Below are 21,247 nucleotides of genomic sequence, written 5' to 3'. Positions count from 1 at the left end.
AAACGCTGAGTAAAAGGTGGACATTCCCCAAACGCTAACTGTACATGCTGACATCTCCCAAACGCCGACTACACATGAACATGCCCCAAACGCCAAATGTACACACAGACATCCCGCAAACACAGACTGTACACGAGGACATCTCCCAAACACCAACTGTACACCTGGATAGTCCCCAAATGCCGACTGTACATGTGGACGTCCCCCAAATGCAGACTGAGCAGAAAGACATCCCCCAAACACTGACTTTACATGAGGACATCTCCCAAACACGATTGCACATGCAGAAATCCCCCAAACACCTACTGTACATGTGGACATCCCCCAAACGCCGTCTATACATCCAGACATCTCCCAAACACCGACAGTACATGTGGACATCCCGCAAAGGCTGACTGTACACGTGGAATCTCCAAAACGCCAACTGTACCCATCAATATCCTCCAAATGTCGACTAAAAGGCGTATATTCCCTGAACGCTGACTGTACACGTGGAATCTCCCAAATGCCGACTGTACACACGGACATCCCCCAAATGTCGACTGTACACAGGGACATCCCCCAAATGCCGAATGTACATGCGGACATCTCCCAAATCTCGACTGTACACGGGGACATGCCCCAAATGCCGACTGTACATGCGGACATCTCCCAAATGTCGACTGTACACGGGGACATGCCCCAAATGCCGATTGTACACACGGACATCCCCCAAATGTTGACTGTACACGGGGACATCCCCCAAATGTTGACTGTACACGGGGACATCCCCCAAATGTCGACTGTACATGCAGACATCCCCCAAATGCCGGCTGTACACATGGACATCCCCCAAATGTCGACTGTACATGGGGACATCCCCCAAATGTCGACTGTACATGGGGACATCCCCCAAATGTCGACTGTACACGCGGACATCCCTCGAATGCCAACTGTACATGGGGACATCCCCTAAATGTCGACTGTACACACGGACATCCCCCAAATGCCGACTGTACACGCGGACATCTCCCAAATGCCGACTGTACATGCAGACATCCCCCATATGTCGACTGTATACACGGACATCTCCCAATTGCCGACTGTACACGTAGACATCCCCCAAACGGCAACTGTACAGGTGGACATCTCCCAAACGCCAAATATACATGTGGACATTCCCCAAACCAGAGATTGGAGCTGCAGGAAGATTATTTGCATATTCCGTGTCTATTCTGGGAAGAGCAAAGAATCACTGTAAGCGGGAAGATTGCTGGGATTAGCCGGGTCTAGCTGCTCGGAGGACATCGCCAAACGGCGTGTCTAACAGTGCGCAATATTGTACACTTAGTGGTATTTTACAGGTTATATATCTTCCCTATAATTCTTCACTTTTAGAAGTTTGGAAGTGACAACTGACAACATGGAAAAGGAGAGGAGCCATACAGTGAGCTGCAGTGTATGCTATATGTTTACAGATCTATGAGCGAAAAAGCCAAACTTCACCGGCCAGAAATGCAACCTTGTGTCTCTATTGAAGGAAAAGGTGCAGAGTCTTCAGGAGAGAATCGCTACATTGTAACTCATTAAGGAAGAGGAGGATTTCCTTGACAGCAGAAGAAAGTCTCCAGATTGTAGAAGGAAAAGAAATGTCCAGCGTACCTGCAGAAGCCGAGGAATGGAAGCATGTGACCCAAAGAAGCAGGAGGATCAGGAGTCAGCCAGCACCCATACTGATCAGAAACCAGTACCAGATTCTCACACAGGTGTGTTGTCCTCCAGGTGGACAAAGATGTGTGTGATAGGCTGTCAAGACTCTTCAGTCCTACAGAACACCACCCATTCCTACTAATACATATAGGGACAAATGACACTGCAAAAAAGGACCTGGCAACTATCTGCAGAGACTTTGAAGACCTCAGAAAGAAGGAGAAGGAACTAGGAGCTCAGGTGGTCTTCTCATCCATCCTCCCAGTGGATGGCCATGGAATAAAACGATGGAACAGGATTCTAGAGGGGAACAACTGGCTTCGCCGATGGTGCCGTCAGCAAAGATTTGGATTCCTAGATCACGGGGTGCATTACCTATATGATGGACTGCTTGCTAGAAACGGGTTGTACCTTACAGACAGGTAAGCATATATTTGGTGGGTGCTTTGCTTCACTCATTAGGAGAGCTTTACACTAGAACAATATGGGAAGGGGAAGTCCAAATAAAAATACACAGGTAATTAATACATTTGAGAACCTCGCTATTTGAAGTGTAAAGAAAGAAAAAGACAAAAAACTCAGTCAAGAGACCCCGATCACAAACTAACATGTTTCTACACAAATGCCCAGAGCATGGGAAACAAACAAGGAGAATTGGAGCTCCTAACACAGGAATAGAAATATGATGTCATCGGCATCACGGACACTTGGTGGGATGATACACATGATTGGATACAAGGCTTGAAGGATACAATGTATTTATAAGAAACAGACTAGAGATGAGCGAGCGTACTCGGAAAAGCACTACTCGCTCGAGTAATGTGCTTTATCCGAGTATCGCTGTGCTCGGGTCTGAAGATTCGGGTGCCGCTGCGGCTGACAGGTGAGTCGCAGCGGGGAGCAGGGGAGAGCGGGCGGGAGAGAGGGAGAGAAAGATCTTACCTCCGTTCCTCCCCGCTCTCCCCTGCAGCTCCCCGCTCCGTGCCGGCACCCAAGTCTTCAGGGACGAGCACAGCGATACTCGGATAAAGCAAATTACTCGAGCGAGTAGTGCTTTTCCGAGTATGCTCGCTCATCTCTAAAACAGACCTAATAAAAGGGGAGGAGGTGTTGTGTTGTATGTTAGGAGAACATTCATCTCCACAGAGATTCAAGCTTCAGAGCTGGGAGTTCTGTAGGAACTGTTTGGGTAAGAATACAAGGAGAGAACAACAGAAAGGACCCCATTGTAGGCATTTACTATAGGCCGCCTGGACAAGAAGAAGATATGGAGGAACTCTTTCTACATCAGATGGCCAAGCTCTCAAAGAAGCCCAACATAGTGATCATGGGAGATTTTACCCATCAGACATTTGTTGGGAATCTCTCAGGTAAAAGTAATGGCTCCAACAGATTCTTATCCACTCTTGCTGACAACTTTATCTTCCAGAAGGTAGAAGAGAAAACAAGGGGATCTGCTATCTTGGACCTAATTCTTACCAATAGGGAGGGAATGGTTGAGGAAGTAAGGGTGGCTGGGACCTCAGGAGGCAGTGATCAGGATATCCTTGGATGTTGGATAACAAGGGGAGGAAGACTCAGACCTCAAGGTTGGATTTCAGAGGGCAGATTTCAATGGACTCAGAAAGAGGAAGAATCCAATGGCTGGATGTTGTTAAGGACAGAAATGTCCAAGAAGGTTGGGAAATATTGTGGAATGAGATTCTCAAAGCACAATCATTACCAATCCCTAAAAGAAGGAAGAATGGGAAGCATTTAAAGAGACCCGGATGGATCAACACAGAACTTGTAGACATGTTATAGAGGAAGAAAAATATGTTTATCAAATGTAAAGAGGGGGGAAATATCTAAAGAGGAATATAATGGGGTCTGCAGAAACTGTAGTCAGAAAGTGTCAGAAAAGATAAAGCTGATAATGAATTGAGGCCAAAAGCAATAAAAAAGGATTTTGGGGGTCAAAAGCAAAAGAAAACCCAGAGATGCTATTGGATTCTTAAAAGATGAAAATGGTGAATTGGTTAAGAATAATGTTGAGAAGGACGAAATTTAAATTCCTATTTTGTATCTGTTTTCTCTCAGAAAGTAGATGGAACATCAGCTGATCTTCCCCATGCTATTGGGGGATTAAAGGAATGCAGGCTATCTATAAGCAGAGAGATGGTGTGGGAACACTTAGCTAACTTACATGAATCCAAGTCTCAAGGTCCAGATGAATTACATCCTAGGATACTAAAGGAACATAGTAACATAGTGTGTTAGGCTGAATGAAGACAATGTCCATCTAGTTCAGCCTGTTTCAACCCCTAGTTTATCCAGAGCAAGGCAAAAACCCCAAGAGGCAGAAGCCAATTAGCCCATTTGAAGCAGCGGAGGTAATTGCTGAACCACTTGCCATAATCTTTGAAAATTCCTGGAGAACAGGAGAAGTCCCAGAAGATTGGAAAAGGGCAAATGTTGTCCCTATCTTCAAAAAAAGGGAAGAAGGTGGATCCAGGAAGCTACAGGCCTGTGAGCCTGACTTCTATACCAAGAAAGATCTGAACAAATTATTAAACAGCATGTATGCAAGTACTTGGATGAGAATGGAGTAATTAACCAGAGCCAGCATGGGTTTGTAACAAACAAGTCATGCCAGACTAATCTAATTTTCTTCTATGACAGAATCACCGACTGGGCTGATCAGGTAAATGCGGTGGATATAGTATATCTTGACTTTAGTAAAGCATTTGACAAAGTATCTCATACCAGACTTATTGAAAAAAATGACCAAATATGGGATTGACAAGGCAACTGTTAGGTGGATTCATAACTGGCTGAGTGATCGTACTCAAAGAGTGGTCATAAATGGCTGCACATCCAAGTGGGAGAATGTATCACGTGGGGACCACAAGGCTCTGTCCTAGGCCCAGTGGTGGCCAACATTGTTATAAATGATCTGGAGGAGGGAATTGATGGGAAACTGATCAAATCTGCCGACGACACAAAGCTTGGAGGGATAGCTAACACTAGGGGAGAGAGAGAGGATTCAGAAAGATCTAGAAAAGCTTGCACAGTGGATAGCGACTAACAGAATGGTATTTAACAAGGAGAAATGCAAAGTCCTACATCTGGGCAAGAAAAATGAAGAAAGCGCATACAGAATGGGAGGAATTGGGCTAAGCAGCAGCACATGTGAAAAAGACTTGGGTATACTAATAGATCATAGACTGAACATGAGTCAACAATGTGATGCAGCAGCCAAAAAGGCAAACACAATTCTGGGATGTATTAAGAGAAGCATAGAGTCTAGATCACGTGAGGTCATTATCCCCTCTACTCTTCCTTAGTCAGTCCTCATCTGGAATACTGGGTCCAGTTCTGGGCACCCTACTATAAAAAAGACATAGACAAACTGGAGCAAGTTCAGAGAAGAGTTACCAAGATGGTGAGCGGTCTGCAAATCATGTCCTATGAGGAACGGGTAAAGGATCTGGGAATGTTTAGCAGAAGAGAAGGCTGAGAGGAGACTTAATAGCTGTCTACAAATATCTGAAGGGCTGTCACAGTGCAGAGGGATCAGCCCTATTCTCATCGGTACAAGGAAAGACTAGAAGCAATGGGATGAGACTGAAAGGGAGGAGACACAGATTAGATATTAGACAGTGAGGGGATCAATGAGTGGAAGAGGTTGCCACGGGAGGTGGGGAGTTCTCCTTCAATGGAAGTCTTCAGAGGCCGGACAGACATCTGCCTGGGATGATTTAGTGAATCCTGCACTGAGCAGGGGGTTGGACCAGATAACCCCGGAGGACCTGATGACCCTGGAGGTTCCGTTACTTTCCTAAGGCCTCCGGCGATGTCCCCCACCAGGATCTGTATCCATGAACCTTTCCTCAGCTTATGCGCCCATCAGCAAAGTGGCGGTTGCAAGTGCAGAAGCAGGGGAGGGCCCCGGAAATGTAAAATCTCCCTGCTCCTGGTTACCAAAGGTACCTGAGAGCCTGGAGCAGTGCCTCGTTGAGCGGTTCCGGTCACGTGGTAAAACAGTAGCGATCTACCTTAGGCCGGTCTCACACGACCGGATAGATATTGTGGATTTTGTGTTTGTCCTGCAGTAATACACGGATCAGTCACATGCATTGGGTTACACAATTACGCTCACATTAGCGGATCGGAATTACATAATCCACTTACAGAAAACAGAGCGCAGCAGGTTCTATTTTACCGCAAATATCCCTGACAGAGCCCATTGTGTCCAAGAAAAGCGATTGCCAGCATCAAAGAAACCACATAAGTGGGGGAGCGAAGCATCTGACGTTGGGCGCGCTCAGAATGGGGTCTGGACACCACTTCACCCCTTAATGTAGACTATGAGTTAGAAAGCAGCACACCTTCTGCATCCTTTATTGGGTAATCCCCATATTAAAAGCGCCACGCTTCAACCGCCGTTGAGGTCTTTGTGAAGCTGAAACGGTCGTAACATGGCGCTTTTAATATGGGGATTACCCAATAAAGGACTCAGAAGGTGTACTGCTTTCTAACGAATTGATAAAGCCCATTGTGCTCCGTGATCACGGATATACCAGCAGCCCATACACAACTACATTGTATACGGGCTGCGGGTACCCGTGTCATTGCTAAGCGACGGCGTGGGAAATATAAACTAAAACAGGTGTACTGCGCATGACCGCCTGTGTGGGTACGCAGCTATGCGCAGTTCACGGTCGTACACAGCGCCACGGTCGGGCTCACAGCTGGGATCCGCTGCGGGCCTCCACAAGCTGATTCCACATCCGGCCGTGTGAGCCCGGCGTTATTCAGACCGCTACCTGTGATACGTAATTTACAAGAAGCCCCGGGAACGCTCGCCTTTATGCAGTTCCAGGAGCAGCTTGTTGAGCGCCTTCTGTGTGAGACCACCGCACCTCAGCGAGATTACGAAGACTCACAGAGCGCCACTTTACACCCCTTCCCCGCCGCTGAGGTCAAGAAATACCCCACAAAAAACATGGGAGGAGGGGGGATACCCAGTTCATTGCCCCAGGTGCCCATCCCAACCAGCCTCTATAATTACCCCTGTCTTCGGAAATACCACACAGTTCACATTATTACTTTTATCTAAGATTTGGGGAACGCCAAAAAGGGTGTGGGGGGAGGGGTATTTTTAGGGAGTCAATTTTCTTTCTGCACGTTTTGCAAGTGGGCAATGGGGCCGGGGATTTATTCAGTGGTGCCCTGAAATCCAGCGGGTGTCCCTCCATTATAGGCCGAGCTGTGTGTCCTGTAAGCAGATTAGGGCCACAATGGCAATGTCTCTGAGCGGGACAAACAGGGGATCCATTTTGGGGTGAAAGCCTTCATTCCTATGTGTGCTGGACAAAAACAGACAAAAACAGTTTTTTTAAATGACATAATTGCCAAAAAAATGAAAACCGTAATTTTTTCCTTCTGCTTTGCTTGGATTTAATTAAAACCGGTGGGATCAAAATACGCAGTACACCCCTAGAGGAAGTCGTTAAGGGGTCTAGTTTTCAGAATGGGGTCATTTGTTGGGGTTCTAGATCATTTTGGCCGCTCAAGGGCTCTACAAGTGGGCAATGTCAAGTAAAATGTCTGTTCTGAAAGCCACCGGCTGCTCCTTTTGGTTTGGGCCCCGTTGTGCATACAGACATAATATTAGGGCCACAATGGGGATGTCTCTAAACATGGGACAAACAGGGGGATCCATTTTGGGGTGTCAATCCTCATTTTCATGTGCATTATGGAAATAAATCCTGTCTTTAAAATTACATATTTGCAAAAATATGAAATTTTATTTTTCTCCTCTAAATTGCATTATTTCCTGAAAAAAAAACAAAAAAACGTGGGGTCAAAATCCTCCTGACCCCCTCAGTGAGTACAATAAGGGGTGTAGGTTATAAAATGGGGTCATTTGTGGGGGCTCTATCATTCTGACACCTATGAGCCGCTGCAATCTTGGCCCGATGCAGGAAAACAAAGTGTCCCTCAAAATGTTAATTAATGTTAAATGTGCACGTGTCCTAAATGGAGACACGAAACTTTTTTCAATGTTCTTCCATAATAAAGAGAACAGATGGAATTATATATCGTATCAGCAGTTTGTACGGGATGTTTGCACATATTTGACATATTGCAGTTGAAATTGTGGGAAAAAAAGTTTTCAAAATGTTCCCAATTTTGGCGCTTTTAATAAATATACACAAATTCTATCGGTCTATTTTTACCACCTAAATGAAGTACAACATGTGGCAAAAAAACTGTCAGAATCACTGGGATACGTAAAAGCTTGATGAAGTTATTCTATGCTAAAGTGACACGTCAGATTTCCAAAATTTAACTAAGGGGTTAAGGGAAACCTCATTGTGGGAAGACGCCATGGCCCACGATACAAGGGGCAGTGACAAGCTCAGGCTGGGTGAACCACATCCTGGAGGGCTTGCAGACTCTTAGGGCTGCGCTCTGCAGCTGCTTCCGAGCAGTTGACTCAGTTGGGTGATGTGTTATTGTCTCCCAACAAACAAGCCATAACTTACTGATCCCTATGAATCTGACTCTGGGACAGCACTAATCACTAAATGAAGGGGCAACACACCCCTATGTCTAGGGATTGTGGGGGTCCTAACAATCAGCAAGTGATGCCATGTCCTAGCAATATGCCAGAATTGACCCTCATCGAAGACTTGCCTGGGGTGGCATCTGGCTGGAATGTCACAGACACTTTTTTGAACAGATGTTTTACTTTTTTCTCATGTGGAGGTACAGTAAACTTGATGGTTAATGTCTCTTTAAGAGATACAATATACTTTGTGATTGCAGCTCACACTTAGTGAATTAACTCAACTTTAACTTTGGATGTAGCAGGGTCAGAGGATTATGCACCACTCTACAGGGCCATTGCATCCATGATGGCTCCTAGCTTTCTCCCAAACCTTCTCTGCTGCTCTGGATGTCTGGGAGGCTGCCCCCTGCTGCAGCTACTCCACCTATACATTTCTTGAGGGTTGCAGCTGCAGTGGCCCAAATGGGTCCTACAAAAGCGTCTTGCCTTTAAATAGCGGCCCTCAGTTCATGTATAACCAGCAGGGGTTAAATACTACTTAATTTGGCCTACGACAGAGCTATTAATAATCGGCCAGGTGGACAGTTAATTTTGACTGGCTGCCGGCAGATTGAACTCTGATTGGCTGCCAGTGGAATGACAGTTGGGAGACAGTTGATGCTGCAGGTCGAGGAAGTGAAGAAAGTGAGAAGATCATCAGTAAGTAAGATTTCAGGCAGATCAGAACAGTAAAGTGCGCAGAGTTTGTCAGTAAGTCGGCTGTTAAACAAGTGAACTGTATATTTAGTCAGTGTGACCATGTATGTAGTTGAAAGGAGTTTGTCAGACAAGTGAAAGAGTTAGATAGTAAAAATCTTCAGGTGTCCATCAGAGAGAGAGAGAGGGACAGTGTTAGTGTGTATAGAAAGGGAGGGGCAGTGTTAGTGTGTATAGAGAGAGAGGAACAGCCTTCTTCTGTTTGTTTCCCCCAACCGTTGGTAGGTGTCTGCCTGAGACTCGTTCTGTTTGTTCCCCTCTGTCCGTTGGTAGGTATCTGCCCGAGCCTCATACTGTTTGTTCTCTTCTGTCCGTTGGTAGGTGTCTGCCTAAGTCTTGTTCTGTTTATTTCCCCCAACCGTTGGTTGGAGGTCGCCCAAGCCTCGTTCTGTTTGTTCCCCTCTGTCTATTGGTGGGAAGATGCCCAAGCCTTGTTCTGTTTGCTCCCCCCTGTCTGTTGGTGGGAGGATGCCTGAGCCTCATTCTGTTTGGTTCTCCTCTTTCCATTGGTAGGTGTCCGCCCGAGCCTTGTTCTGTTTGTTCCCCTCTGCCCATTGGTGGGTTTCTGCCCTAGCCTTGTTCTGTTTGTTCCCCCAAACCGTTGGTGGGAGAATGCCCGAGCCTCGTTTTGTTTCTTCCCCTCTGTCTGTTCATGGGAGGCCGCCTGAACCTCATTCTGTTTGTTCCTCTCTGTCCGTTGGTGGAAGGATTCCTGAGCCTCGTTCTGTTTGTTCCCCTCTGCCTGTTGGTGGGAGGATGCCCAAGTCTTGTTTTGTTTGTGCCCCTCTGTGCATAGGTGGGTGCCTACCCAAGCCTCATTCTGTTTGTTCCCCGCTGTCTGTTGGTAGGAGGATGCCCAAGCCTCATTCTGTTTGTTCCTTGGTGTCCGTTGGTGCGTGTCTGCCCGAGGCTTTTTCTGTTTGTTTTTTTCTGTCCATTGGTGAGTGTCCACCTGAGCCTCATTCTGCTTTTTCCCCTCTATCCATTGCTGGGAGAATGCCCGAGCCTTCTTCTGTTTGTTCCCCTCGATCTGTCGGTGGGAGGACACCTGAGACTCATTCTGTTTGTTCCACTCTGTCCATTGGTAAGATGATGCCCGAGCCACCTACTGTTTGTTACCCTCTGTCCATTGGTAGGTCTCCACCCGAGCCTCGTTCTGTTTGTTCTCCTCTATTCATTGGTAGGTATCAGCTCAAGCCTCGTTCTGTTGGTTCTCTTCTGTCTGTTGGTAGGTTTCTGCCCGAGCCTTGTTCTGTTTGCTCCCCCCCCAACCGTTGATGGGAGAATTCCTGAGCCTCGTTCTGCTTGTTCCCCTCTATCTGTTGTTTGGTGTCCGCCCGAGCCTCGTTCTGTTTGTTCCCCTCTGTCTGTTGATGGGAGGCCGCCTGAACCTCATTCTGTTTGTTCCCTGCTGTCTGTTGGTGGGTGTCCACCCGAGCCTTGTTCTGTTTGTTCTCCTCTGTCCATCAGTGGGTGTCAAACTGAGCCTCGTTCTGCTATTTCCTCTCTATCCATTGGTAGGAGGACACCCAAACCTTGTTCTGTTTGCTTCTCTCTGTCCATTAGTAGGTGTCTGCCTGAGCCTTGTTCACCCCCCCCCCCCCGTCCGTTGGTAGGTGTCTTGCCTGAGCCTCATTCCTGTTTGTTTTCCTCTGTCTGTTTGTAGGTGTTTGCCTGAGCCTTGTTCTGTTTGTTCCCCCCTGTCGGTTGGTGTCTGCCAAAGCCTAATTCTGTTTGTTCCCCTCTGTCAATTGGTAGGGGTCTGCCTGAGCCTTGTTCTGTTTGTTCACCCCAACAGTGGGTGGGAGGATGCCCAGGCCTCGTTGTGTTTTTGTTGCCCTCTGTCCGTTGGTGGTTGTCCGCCCAAGCCTCGTTCTGTTTGTTTCCCTCTGCCTATTTGTGGGAAGATGCCCAAGCCTCGTTCTGTTTGTTCCCCTTTGTCCATCAGTGGAAGGACGCCTGAGCCTCATTCTGTTTGTTCCCCTCTGTCTGTTCGTAAGATGATGCCCCAGCCTCCTTGTTTGTTTCCCCCAACTGTTGGTAGGTGTCTGCCCAAGCCTCGTTCCGTTTGTTCTCCTCTGTCCATTGGTAGGTGTCCGCCCGAGACTCATTCTGTTTGTTCCCTTCTGTCTGTTGCTAGTTGTCTGCCTGAGCCTCCTTCTGTTTGTTCTCCTCTGTCCATTGGTAGGTGTCCGCCCGAGCCTCATTCTGTTTGTTCCCCTCTGTCTGTTGCTAGATGTCCGCCCAAGCCCCATTCTGTTTGTTCTCTTAGGTCTGTTGGTGGAAGGCCACCTGAACCTCGTTCTGTTTCTCTCTGTCCATTGGTAGGTGTCCGCCCGAGCCTCATTCTGTTTGTTCCCCTCTGTCTGTTGCTAGTTGTCCGCCCGAGCCTCGTTCTGTTTGTTCCCCACTGTCCATTGGTAGGTCTCCACCCGAGCCTCGTTCTGTTTGTTCTCCTCTATTCATTGGTAGGTATCAGCTCAAGCCTCGTTCTGTTGGTTCTCTTCTGTCTGTTGGTAGGTTTCTGCCCGAGCCTTGTTCTGTTTGCTCCCCCCCAACCGTTGATGGGAGAATTCCTGAGCCTCGTTCTGCTTGTTCCCCTCTATCTGTTGTTTGGTGTCCGCCCGAGCCTCATTCTGTTTGTTCCCCTCTGTCTGTTGATGGGAGGCCGCCTGAACCTCATTCTGTTTGTTCCCTGCTGTCTGTTGGTGGGTGTCCACCCGAGCCTTGTTCTGTTTGTTCTCCTCTGTCCATCGGTGGGTGTCCAACTGAGCCTCGTTCTGCTATTTCCTCTCTATCCATTGGTAGGAGGACACCCAAACCTTGTTCTGTTTGCTTCTCTCTGTCCATTAGTAGGTGTCTGCCTGAGCCTTGTTCACCCCCCCCCCCCGTCCGTTGGTAGGTGTCTTGCCTGAGCCTCATACCTGTTTGTTTTCCTCTGTCTGTTTGTAGGTGTTTGCCTGAGCCTTGTTCTGTTTGTTCCCCTCTGTCGGTTGGTGTCTGCCAAAGCCTAATTCTGTTTGTTCCCCTCTGTCAATTGGTAGGGGTCTGCCTGAGCCTTGTTCTGTTTGTTCACCCCAACAGTGGGTGGGAGGATGCCCAGGCCTCGTTGTGTTTTTGTTGCCCTCTGTCCGTTGGTGGTTGTCCGCCCAAGCCTCGTTCTGTTTGTTTCCCTCTGCCTATTTGTGGGAAGATGCCCAAGCCTCGTTCTGTTTGTTCCCCTTTGTCCATCAGTGGAAGGACGCCTGAGCCTCATTCTGTTTGTTCCCCTCTGTCTGTTCGTAAGATGATGCCCCAGCCTCCTTGTTTGTTTCCCCCAACTGTTGGTAGGTGTCTGCCCAAGCCTCGTTCCGTTTGTTCTCCTCTGTCTATTGGTAGGTGTCCGCCCGAGACTCATTCTGTTTGTTCCCTTCTGTCTGTTGCTAGTTGTCTGCCTGAGCCTCCTTCTGTTTGTTCTCCTCTGTCCATTGGTAGGTGTCCGCCCGAGCCTCATTCTGTTTGTTCCCCTCTGTCTGTTGCTAGATGTCCGCCCAAGCCCCATTCTGTTTGTTCTCTTAGGTCTGTTGGTGGAAGGCCACCTGAACCTCGTTCTGTTTCTCTCTGTCCATTGGTAGGTGTCCGCCCGAGCCTCATTCTGTTTGTTCCCCTCTGTCTGTTGCTAGTTGTCCGCCCGAGCCTCGTTCTGTTTGTTCCCCACTGTCCATCGGTAGGTTTCTGCCCGAGCCTTGTTCTGTTTGTTCCCCCAAACTGTTGGTGGGAGAATGCCCGAGTCTCATTCTGTTTGTTCTCTTATGTCTCTTGGTGGAAGGCCACCTCAACCTCGTTCTGTTTGTTCCTCTCTGTCCATTGGTGGGAGGATGCCTGAGCCTTGTTCTGTTTGTTCCTCTCTGTCCATTGGTTGGAGGATGCCCAAGTCTCATTCTGTTTGTTTCCCTCTGCCTGCTGGTGGGAGGATGCCCGAGTCTCGTTCTGTTTGTTCCCTTCTATCCTTTGGTGGGAGGATGCCCAAGCCTCATTTTATTTGTGCCCCTCTGTCCATAGGTGGGTATCTGCCTCAGACTTGTTCTGTTTGTTTCCCTCTGTCTGTTGGTGGGAGGACGCCCGAGTCTCGTTCTGTTTGTTCCCTGTTGTCCATTGGTGGGTGTCCGCCCAAGCCTCTTTTTCTGTTTGTTCTCCTCTGTCCGTTGGTGGGTGTCCACCTGAGCCTTATTCTATTTTTTCCTCTCTATCCATTGGTGGGAGGATGCCCATTGTTGTTTCTTATCATTGTAGTCATTAGTTTTCCCTCTTATCTCTGTTAGGCCCAAACCACCATGAATGTTTCTCCCGGCTCACTTGGTTGACACCTCTTTGTTTTCTCTCCGCCGCGGCACGTCACACCATCACTTGCTGCATTCACCTCCTCTCTGTATATATGTCAGAAATTTATGACAAGGTTTTGTGCTATAATCCCACAAAGTCTTTGTAGCAAACAGCTCTATTCTTATTGCAGTGGTCAGGCTTGGTATTGCAGGTCCCATTGAAATCACTGGCCAGTAATACCAAGGCTGCTGAAGTAAGAACAGAGCTGTCTATTTCCTACCAGAACCAGTTCAGTGCACATGCATGCTGACCTTAGCAAACACCTGTATGGTGGGGGTCCAGGGCGGCAGACCCCCACTGTTCTACTATTAATGACCTGTCCTAAGCAGAGGGTATACATAGTTCACAACCAGAAAACCCCTTTAAGAATCTACGTAAAAAAATTGAAGAACTCTAACTCATACTGGAAAAGGATAAGAGCCTATGAAACCAATTATCCGAGCCTCACTAGTGGCATACAGACAGCTTCCAAGTATAAACAAGTGTGGAACTCTCCAAATGAGCCTCCAGAAAATGGCAGCCATGGACCCCATCTGTTACTGGCTGATTTGTCTTTGGACTACTCCCGTGGTCTTCACACTTTAACCCCTTGTTGAGCGATCTGGTCTTTGCTGCAGGAACACCCAGACTGCAGTGTGGTACTAAAGAGAGAGGCTAGGACATATAACAATCCAAGGTCAGGACAGGCAGAGTTTGGGAAGCTGGGTATACACACAAGAGTCAAACTGTTTAGCAGTCCTGTGAGCTGCCACATATGGAGTGAGCGGAGCACCCCCTCCATATACCTCCCTGCATCAGAGTGTGGTGGGGCGGTTGGTTATGGGGGACGGGGGTCTCCCTTCTTCCTATGCTGGCAGCGGTCCCTGGCGGTCCGGCCCTATTCCTATTAATTTGTTCGTGACGCCAGTGCTTCACAGCATGAAATGTGATGGGTGATGAAGGTGATGAATGGATCACGCCCAGCCAGGGTTTAGTAAAGTAAATGTAATTAATTCTCCTTTTTCTTTTGTGCTGGGTGTGATAGTAGGACTTATATGGGTGTCCGCAGAGATTAAACACTTTTACTCCATGGGGCCTCCTGACATAAACAGCTTCCCGGAAAATCCTGATAATGGTGCATAAGGGGGTTTTGGTGGCACTTATCCCTCCTCAGCGATCGCTCGCTCTCTTTCGCCCCAGGGACCAGCGCTGTCACTCTGCTGCAGTAGCCTCAACTCACCCCGGGGTCTGGTGACTCTCCTGACAGGTATCCGCAGGGCTCTGGACTCCTCCGATGTCCGGTCAACAGCTTTACTGCCACTAACCCTCTCCTCACTATCCAACGACTGCGTCCCTATGACAACTCCTACGGGCACGCTCCACTATACTGCTATCTTTCACTTAAACAGACTAACAGACTCCCACTATTCTGTGGACACTCTCTGCTATACGGACACGGACTGCTCTGCTGCACACTAGCTGCTGTCTTGTCACAGGGATGACTGACTGACGGGACTAACCAGTCAGCCAGGCGTATGCAGGCTTTTATATTCTCTCCTCCCGTCGGTGTAACCAGCCAACCGGCGCTCCAATCACAGGCTTTCATGCTCCTGTCACAACACAGCTTGACAGCCTATCAGGTCGCTCGGTTCATCTGTGCTGCTGTCCTATCAGAGCGGAATCTGCCGGCAACCAATGAGAATTAGCTGGTCGCCGGGCGGATTATTAACAGCTCAGTTGACAAGTTAACAAAACAATGAAAAATAATGACAGCGCTCCAAGGAAATAATCCAGCCAAACAATCGAGACCAAATGGCAAAAGAAGGGTATAAACTTACCCGGTGTATAGCGGGACCCTAAACAGGGAACCCACTAAGACCCCACATCCAAGTGAGCGTTATCACTAATCCTCCTCCAGAGATTCCTACGATCCTGTTAGGCTAGAGATCAGGAGAGCAAGCGGGTCCTCCGTAGCCAGTAAAAGGATCCGTATACAAATAGCAAACAAGCAGAAAACCGGTCGGCGCTGCTTTAGGGATATTATCTCTGCTCACCAATACTGTGCTGCAAACACCGTGTATTCGTACAACGCGCCTCGTCCTTACAGACTTTATCAAGTACATATACATAAATTAAACAACAAGTACATTACCTTCAGCTCTAGGATCCACGGCTTCCCCCGTCCCCTCCGGCGCCCTGTGACATCCCGCCCTGCGTCTAACGTTACGCGAAGAGACGCAGCGCAATGACGTCATCCCGTTGGGCGCATCCCCTAGTGCTCAGTTAACAAGTGACAAAGGTGCTTTTGTAGGACCCATTATGGGCCCCCACAAGAGGGGGTGGATGTAGGCGCTCTAGTGGGGAGGGTCAGTAAGACAGGGATGCAGGACCGTGTAAACATGACAACAATCAAGCCTTTATTTATATGTACATGCTAGTGTGCGTCAGAGTGCAGCGAGTATCCGCGGCACCGCAGCTGTATCACCTGTGCGGATACAACAGCCGATAAGTAAATATCAGTCGTACTGCCGCAGAGTGAAGAGAGGCAGAATGCGGCACAGCGGAGGGTCGGTGGTCAGAAGGCGATACGAGTCTCGTCTGCGTCACAATGTCCTCATCAATGTCCAATAGATGATGTTCTGCAGCTGCTGGATACGAGGCGGCAGGTTTCTGGGCACTAATGTAGTGCAGTTGGTAATAACTGTAACCAGGGGGCCGCTATCATAAGGCTTCTGCCCCAGCCAACAGTCTGCAGGGCACCAGAAGGGCGGCGCTGGGGTTGCCACCTGGACGATACATTTTACCAGCCATATTAGGGGCCAGTATAAAATAAGTGGCATCTGTGAGCATTACACTCACTCTGCCAGCCTCTAGAGACTGCAGCGGGCACCGCTAAGCCTGAAACCACCCCGCCCGTCTCCAGCACACAGATGCCGGCTGCTATGCAGCGTCAATACCGGAGTCACAGATGGGGCAAGTGCCGTCTCTTCTCGTGCGTAGTATTCATGCCAGAAGCCGATAGAAACCCACTGAAATCAGAGATGTTCTATCTTCTCCTATTATGCAGCCATGAATTTTATGACCACATACCAGGACTGAAATGTGCCCATCTGTTTAAGCCCTCGAGGGTCACTATTACGACTGGGGCCACTGTTGGGGGGGGGGACACTATTACTACTGGAGCCACTGTAGGGGTCACTATTACTACTGGGGGGGACACTATTACTACTGGGGCCACTGTGGGGGTCACTATTACTACTGGGGCCACTGTGGGGGACACTATTACTACTGGGGCCACTGTGGGGGACACTATTACTACTGGGGCCACTATGTGAGACACTGTTACTACTGGGGCCACTGTGGGGGCCACTATTACTACTCGGGCCACTGTGGGGGTCACTATTACTACTGGGGCCACTGTGGGGGCCACTATTACTACTGGGGCCACTGTGGGGGACACTATTACTACTGGGGCCACTATGTGAGACACTATTACTACTGGGGCCACTGTGGGGGACACTATTACTACTGGGGCCACTGTGGGGGTCACTATTACTACTGGGGCCACTGTGGGTGTCACTATTACTACTGGGGCCACAGTGCGGGTCACTATTACGACTGCGGCCACTGTGGGGGTCACTATTACTACTGGGGCCACTGTGGGGGACACTTACTACTGGGGCCACTGTGGGGGACACTATTACTACTGGGGTCACTATGGGAGACACCATAGCTATTGGGCCATTGTGTGAGACACTATTGCTATTGGGGCCAATGTGGGGGTCCCTACTACTTCTGGGGCCACTGTGGGAGACACCATAGCTATTGGGGCCACTGTGGGGGTCCTTACTACTTCTGGGGCCACTGTGGGGGTCCCTACTACTTCTGGGGCCACTATGGGATACACCATTACTACTGGAGCCACTGTGGGAGACACTATTACTACTGGGGCCACTGTGGGAGACACTATTACTACTGGGGTTACTAATGGAGTCACTATACTGAGGTCATTAAAGGGGACCCTTACTACTGTGGCCACTATTACTCGCTTCAGACAAGTCTCAGTGGTTCAGATATCTGTTGGGTATCTCGTGTATCAGCCCTTTCAATGCCTATAAAATTAGTGTTTTTTTGTCTTGGGGAAGTGGGGGCCCATATTGCACTTCGCCTCAAGAAGCGTAAAGGCTTGGGGCACCCCTGGATGTAACCAAAGCAGAGCACCCATATACAGGCAGCTGTTTCGGGTCTTGCCCTTCGTCGGAGCACAATAGGGTTCTAGTTGGCTGGGAGAGCGGCCATCAAAGGTTGACGTTAAGTCGCAGGTAGTTATCTTCCAATAGGACTATCCCATCAGTTATTTGCATAGCTTTTTCCCAGAGAGCATTGCATGGCCCACAAGGCTCCCTGCACCCTCATGGTGCTCTCCATTACACCCTTTAGGCTCATAAAGCAAACTTTAGATACAGGATAAAGTCAGTCACATTACCTATTTCATGCAGATACTAATAATAACTTGTCAGTCACATGTATTCCTTCAGGAGGCCGAGCTATAGTCCTACGGGGTAAGTGTAGCGCTGTCCGCCCATGTATCACTGCTATTACATAGTTCCTGAGAAGCTACATCAGCTTCCTACAGATGGTCTCCAGGCCAGTACCAGTCATGGGCCATGTTTTTGTAGGATAAGATGTCCTTTTCTACTCTTCCTCTAGGTCCCTGAAGTTGTGAGTCCCTACTTATGCCTAGAAGCGTAGTCCGATGCCTGGTCCCCTTGCTCCTTCCATGCAGCCCCCACATGCTGGATCTTGCTCAGGATCGGGTGTCCAGGAGCTCTACATCTCCGAGGGATGGTGCGCTGACTCCTATATCCCACAGAGCTCGGCGGAAGGGGCTGAAAGCTGCAGTAAGGGGCAGAGCAGTCTGAAAGGTTCCTGGAACCTGAATCCAAGGCTCCCGGAATATATCACAGTCTACCTGGTCCTTGTGTGGATTCTCCGGCCCTTGAGAACGGTAGTCTTTGACTTGCGGCTGCCACGTCTTCTCCAAGTCCTCATCTTCCAAGGAGTTTGGCTTCTGTGGTTGCAATTGCTTCAAGTATCCTTGTGTTACATTAACTACCATTTCCTTCCTGCAATAGTTTCCTCCATTGGGACTCTCCGTATAGCTGCTCGTACGCTTGAGGGTTGGGGAGCCCGTGGACAGGCTGATGCCGCTGTCTTCTGGGAGACTTCTATCAGGCCTTTCGGAGAACCCTTTGCAGTCAGCATTGGCCCTCGGGTCACTCACATTACTTCTATCTGCAGAGCACTCCAAGGACAGTGGAGAAGGTTCTCCCACATCGTTCATGAAGAGTTGACTTCCAAACCCACTGTCTGCACTGCTGCGCATAGGGGAGCCCCTGGGCTCGGCCGTCAGGTGGCCCTTCACGCTGCTCTCCCAGCAAAGGGTCATTTCAAGAACAGGAGAGGAAGGTTTCTCCATCCACGACCAACTCCTCTGAATGAGAGACTTCTGAGGAGAAGAGTACAACATGTTAGTAATGGAAGTGCTTAGTGGCTTTGGGCCAAGATGCACAATCTCTTAAACCCCTTAAGGATGAGTAGTGTCAGCTGGTGGGTATTAATTGTGAGAAACAGCCTTCACCCGCATTGTACGAAGCTCCAGATGCCCCTCTGTACAAACCCAGAATGCAACTGTACTTCCTGTGAAATTATGGACTTTGTTTCTGCTTATGTGATAATTGATGGCATTAGGCCTATTAGACAGGGCCAAAATATAACGTATAGTTAGAGGCCAGATGGCCAGGTGTTGCTTTATCTACCAGTTCACTGTCAAGTTTGATGCGCTGTTACCCTTTCAATCAGTGGAGATGCTCCAGCAGTCCCCTCTCCCTAAATTTAGGTTTACAACTGGTGACGGCTGCAACCAATCAGTAGCCTCAGTGGTCACGTGCTGTACTTTTGGCATCATGGCTCCCAGTAATAAGGCATCTCCCGGTGAGACCACTGATTGGCTGCAGTTGTCACCTGCTGGCTTATTAGAAGTACAGCCAGGGGTCAATGGTGGTTTTTGCGCTTCTGTAGTGTTCACAGCTTCTTTCTGTAACACACGTGTTTTCTACATGGGCTATTGGCGGCGGTATATATCTAATGGGCTCTGTTCTTGATTATATAGAGGGGTTATCTCACCGAGAGCTCTTAAACCCTATCCGAAGAATATCTAATTGGTGGGATCCACGCACTGAGACCACCACCAATCGGAGAATGGAGTTCTTGAAGGTCCCTTGATGATTGGAACGGCGGTTACACTCCATTCAATGGGACTGCCAGAGAGGGCCGCGCACCTGATTGAAATGAATGGAATGTGCTCGGCCACCGCCGCTCTGTTCACTCGCAGACCCCCAGGACCCTCATTCTACTGATTGATGAAGGCCCCAGCAGTTACCGTTATCCTAAGGATAGGAGAGACTGTGCTTTGGCGGGATGCCCCTTTAACCTGCACTCTAAAGGGTTAACGGTATACATTTGCAGGTTGCCCTCATCTCCTACCAGCGTTTTCGGGGTCTTCACAACTCCACGGATGTAGAAACAGATGAACAAATTGACGCAGATCAATAGGACCAAAAAGCTGAGGATGCAGGCGGCCAGAATCAGAAGAGTTGAGCTCTGCAACCCTGTGATGAAAAAGATACAGACGTGCATTAATGGCGCAACCGGCAGTGAAGAGCTGCGGACAGGAAGTTGTAGATCAACAAGACCTTGCGATAAAAAGTAATTCAAAGGATTACTACTAGAGATGAGCGAACGTACTCGTCCGAGCTTGATACTCGTTCGAGTATTAGCGTGTTCGAGATGCTCGTTACTCGTAACGAGTACCACGCGATGTTCGAGTTACTTTCACTTTCATCTCTGAGACGTTAGCGCGCTTTTCTGGCCAATAGAAAGACAGGGAAGGCATTACAACTTCCCCCTGCGACGTTCAAGCCCTATACCACCCCCCCTGCAGTGAGTGGCTGGCGAGATCAGGTGTCACCCGAGTATATAAATCGGCCCCTCCCGCGGCTCGCCACAGATGGATTCTGACAGAGATCAGGGACAGTGCTGCTGGTGCCGGAGCTGCTATAGGGAGAGTGTTAGGAGTATTTTAGGCTTCAAGAACCCCAACGGTCTTTCTTAGGGCCACATCTAACCGTGTGCAGTACTGTGGAGGCTGCTTTTTGCAGTGTTGCACTTTTTTTTTTGTATATCGGCCGTGCAGAGCATTGCGTCCTGCAGTAATTTTACATAGTCCAGGGCCAGTAGTGGTGAGGCAGGGACAGAAGACATATATTGTGAGGCAGGGACAGAAGACATATTTAGTGTATATGGGCAGTGGGCCTTTCCAAAAACATTTGGGGAAAAAAATCTATTTGGGCTGCCTGTGACCGTCCTCAGTGTACTGGGTCTCTGCTGGGGGTAGTTGTCCTAATTCATACGCAGCCAGCTAAGTGTTACAGCAGGCTTGCGCAAAATTCTTTCCTGCCTCTGTGTTGCCTCTTACATCACCGCTGTATTCCTGTCCACAAGTGTACTGGGTCTCTGCTGGGGGTAGTTGTCCTAATTCATACGCAGCCAGCTAAGTGTTACAGCAGGCTTGCGCAAAATTCTTTCCTGCCTCTGCTGTGCGTTCCGTAAGCGAAGTCAGCCTCCAACCACAGGCCAATAAGCGGCACATTTAATTACAGCGTTCTGTTTCTGCACTACTGGTAATACACCATGCTGAGGGGTAGGGCCTAGAGGACGTGGACGGGGGCAAGGACGCGGAGGCCCAAGTCAGGGTGTGGGCACAGGTCGAGCTCCTGATCCAGGTGTATCGCAGTCGACTGCTGCGGGATTAGGAGAGAGGCACGTTTCTGGCATCCCCAC

At 48.9% G+C, this 21,247-nt stretch overlaps 1 protein-coding gene across 1 annotated transcript in view; it reads right to left on the bottom strand.

Moving 5' to 3' along the window:
* Positions 1 to 15,415: 15,415 nt before the first annotated feature.
* Positions 15,416 to 21,247, bottom strand: part of IL10RA (interleukin 10 receptor subunit alpha) — a 32,109-nt gene continuing 26,277 nt past the window's right edge. The window contains exons 6-7 of the mRNA XM_066606027.1: positions 19,892 to 20,016; positions 15,416 to 18,854 (exon numbers count right to left, since the gene is read on the bottom strand). Coding sequence (XP_066462124.1) covers positions 18,153 to 18,854; positions 19,892 to 20,016 — 827 coding nt within the window. The 3' untranslated portion in view covers positions 15,416 to 18,152. The remainder of the gene's footprint in view (positions 18,855 to 19,891; positions 20,017 to 21,247) is intronic.

The sequence above is a fragment of the Eleutherodactylus coqui genome, chromosome 6 (assembly GCF_035609145.1).
Source record: "Eleutherodactylus coqui strain aEleCoq1 chromosome 6, aEleCoq1.hap1, whole genome shotgun sequence".
Lineage (NCBI taxonomy): Eukaryota > Metazoa > Chordata > Amphibia > Anura > Eleutherodactylidae > Eleutherodactylus > Eleutherodactylus coqui.
The sequence above is the reverse complement of the archived record's forward strand: the minus strand, read 5'-3'. Positions and strand labels throughout refer to the sequence as shown.